General features: G+C 28.9%; 1 protein-coding gene across 1 annotated transcript in view; it reads left to right on the forward strand.

Moving 5' to 3' along the window:
• The window catches only part of LOC104801509 (transcription factor LHW), a 4,831-nt gene extending 4,649 nt beyond the window's left edge, over positions 1 to 182 (forward strand). The window contains exon 13 of the mRNA XM_010524818.2: positions 175 to 182. Coding sequence (XP_010523120.1) covers positions 175 to 182 — 8 coding nt within the window. The remainder of the gene's footprint in view (positions 1 to 174) is intronic.
• Positions 183 to 2,679: the final 2,497 nt, after the last annotated feature.

Consider the following 2,679-nt stretch of genomic DNA (forward strand, 5'->3'; position numbering starts at 1 on the left):
AGGGAAAACACATGATCAAACCGGACTTAACCAAACTGGTTCAGTCCGGTTTGGATGGTAAGAAGGTTACGAGCGAGCTGGATCCTTTAGGGTTTGAGTTCGCTATGAGTAACAGAATCTTTTAAGGTTTTTGTTTGTATATGTTTTTCTTTTTTGTGAGGTTTGATGTTTTAGGGTTATAATTGTTGATGAATCACTCGTCCTGTCTTCTTGTATTATTTTTCTATCATTCCAAAACTCATTAGGATGGTTTGCTAACTTTTAATTTCATGGATTATGTCGTTTGGGTTTTATTATGTAATAACTTTCACATGCCACAAGCTTATATTTAACTTAATTAAGTTGGACTTTTATCAAACTATAGTAAATGCTAAATCCCTAGCAAAAGTTGTCCATTGGCTAATTATAAGCTTTTTTATTATTATTATTGATTTTGCTTATTATTTCGCCAATTTATTAGGGAATTGAATCAAGAAAAGGCGACGCTTAGAGAGTTAAAGTTTTTAGTTACCGGTTTAATGAACCGGTTTAATCGGTTTAACGGCTCCTGAGTCACACATTTGACAGCACAAAAGCTCTCATGTCGTTTTACAACTTCCTAATTTTTTTCCCTTGGAGAACCCGTTTAGGCTTCCAGAGCGTTGTATAAAGTTTGCAATTTAAAAAAAGAAAAAAGAAATAAAGAGCAAAGCTTATTATTTATTTTAATAAATTCCGTGATAACTAAAATAACTTATTAGATAGAGTTACAAAAAAAGGGGGTGATACTCTTTCCAAGAAATTACTTTTTTTTTTCCTTTGAAAATCGGCATTATAATAAAGCAGTAATATTTTGTTATAGGTGGGATTTTTAAATACTTTTGTTAACAGCCTTATAAAGTGCGACCACGTGAAATCAAATTAAAGCATCTAATGTGTCCCTAGTTACTGGTGGGTATCTTAATCAAACCCTAATTCAAGATTAAATATTTATAAAAACATAGAAAAGAGTTCGTATCGATGAATTGAATGGATGTAAGAAAAACTATAAATAATTACTTGAAAACGTATGCCACTAACACTGTCACTATTATATATATATATATATATGTATATGTGTGTGTGTACACAAACTTTTTTTTTTTTTGGTAAAGGGTGATGTGTGTACACAAACTTTAGAACATACAATCTGTTTTATAATATGATTTAATGATATAAACCTCTGTCAGTAAATTGGAATCTAAATTTAAGACAATAAATATGGATATCTCATTATTATTTTTTACCTAATCTCGTATAAAATATTTAGCAATTAGTGTTTTGTTTTGAATTATTTTTCAGTTATTACATGAAATAGAGTATTACAAAATCGAACTATACTGTGCGGATATATCTATATAATATCATCAATTTATAAATAAAGCACAAAAATAGTAAATTATATTGTAAACTACGTACACTTAATTTCTCTTTGGAATCAAATGGACGATTACTCCACGTTAGGTTATTTGTGTTTTGATATTTCTATTCGCTCAACTTGCACATTTTATTTTTTTTTATCAATGAATAAATTCCTTTATTTATATAACATTACGTAGAAAAGGATTTTGTTTAAAAGTGTGCGCGCGTGTAAACATTTAAGAAATTAACCTTATATATATATATATATATATATAGGAGCAAGTGGAAGCCATCATTGTGTTAATGTTTTTATTTTATATTTTTGGTTCGCTTAGGTAAAAATAAAACAATTCACCATGTTTGTGTAAACCCTAAAAAGGTTTGTTGCGTCAAAGTCTAAAGCTTGGTAGCTTCTGTTCTCCCAACTTGTCACTTGGCCTCCGCTTTTCTTTCACACCATGCTAGAATAATAATTTATATACATATATATATATATATATGTATATATAATGTTTCTATATAAGAACATTATTATTAAATCTATTGATGAAAATTGGAATTATTTACATCTTCTCGAATTTTAGAATTAAAAAGCGAATAGGTAAATGATTCGAATAACTTTAACAATATTTATTTATAGTATACAGCAGATAACTGAAAATAAATAAACTTAAAAATATTTGGTGAATATCATAAAATCAAATCTATTGAATTTCTATGAATTCTCCTCCAAATATTCTAGAACTTAATTTGTCTTTTGTGCTTTGAGATTCTCGTTTCTGTTCTTCATTTTGCGATCGAGCCTCGATTCGGTCCATTTCCCGCTCCTTGTCTTCTAGTTAAGGCATGGATGGACCAAAGCATCGGTCCATTACCTCCCCTATATATCAGGACCTAGCATCTCCCCTAGTATATGTGTATAATACATATACGTATTTTTTTTTTAGTTTTATTTATAATGCAAGGGTATTTTGGTCTGTGTATTAAATCGTCACAAAAATATTATTAAGATGCAATAAATAAAAAATTTAAATACAAAACGAAAAACTGCGATTAGATTTCTAACTGTCACTGATACCACGATCTTACCAATCAATTTACATTCGCAGCCATTAGAAATCGTAGATATACGATTTAACTAATTTATATCCTAAATCTCTCGATAACTCTAATATTTAAATACGGAATTCTTAAATACCATCTCACAGATTAAGGAAATGACCAACTGTATTCTTTTAAATGATCTCAAATCATTAGCTTTTCATTAATTAAGAATATCTAAATCAGCACCCAAGCAAC

Source organism: Tarenaya hassleriana, unplaced genomic scaffold, assembly GCF_000463585.1.
Source record: "Tarenaya hassleriana unplaced genomic scaffold, ASM46358v1 Cleome7, whole genome shotgun sequence".
NCBI classification, from domain to species: Eukaryota; Viridiplantae; Streptophyta; class Magnoliopsida; order Brassicales; family Cleomaceae; genus Tarenaya; species Tarenaya hassleriana.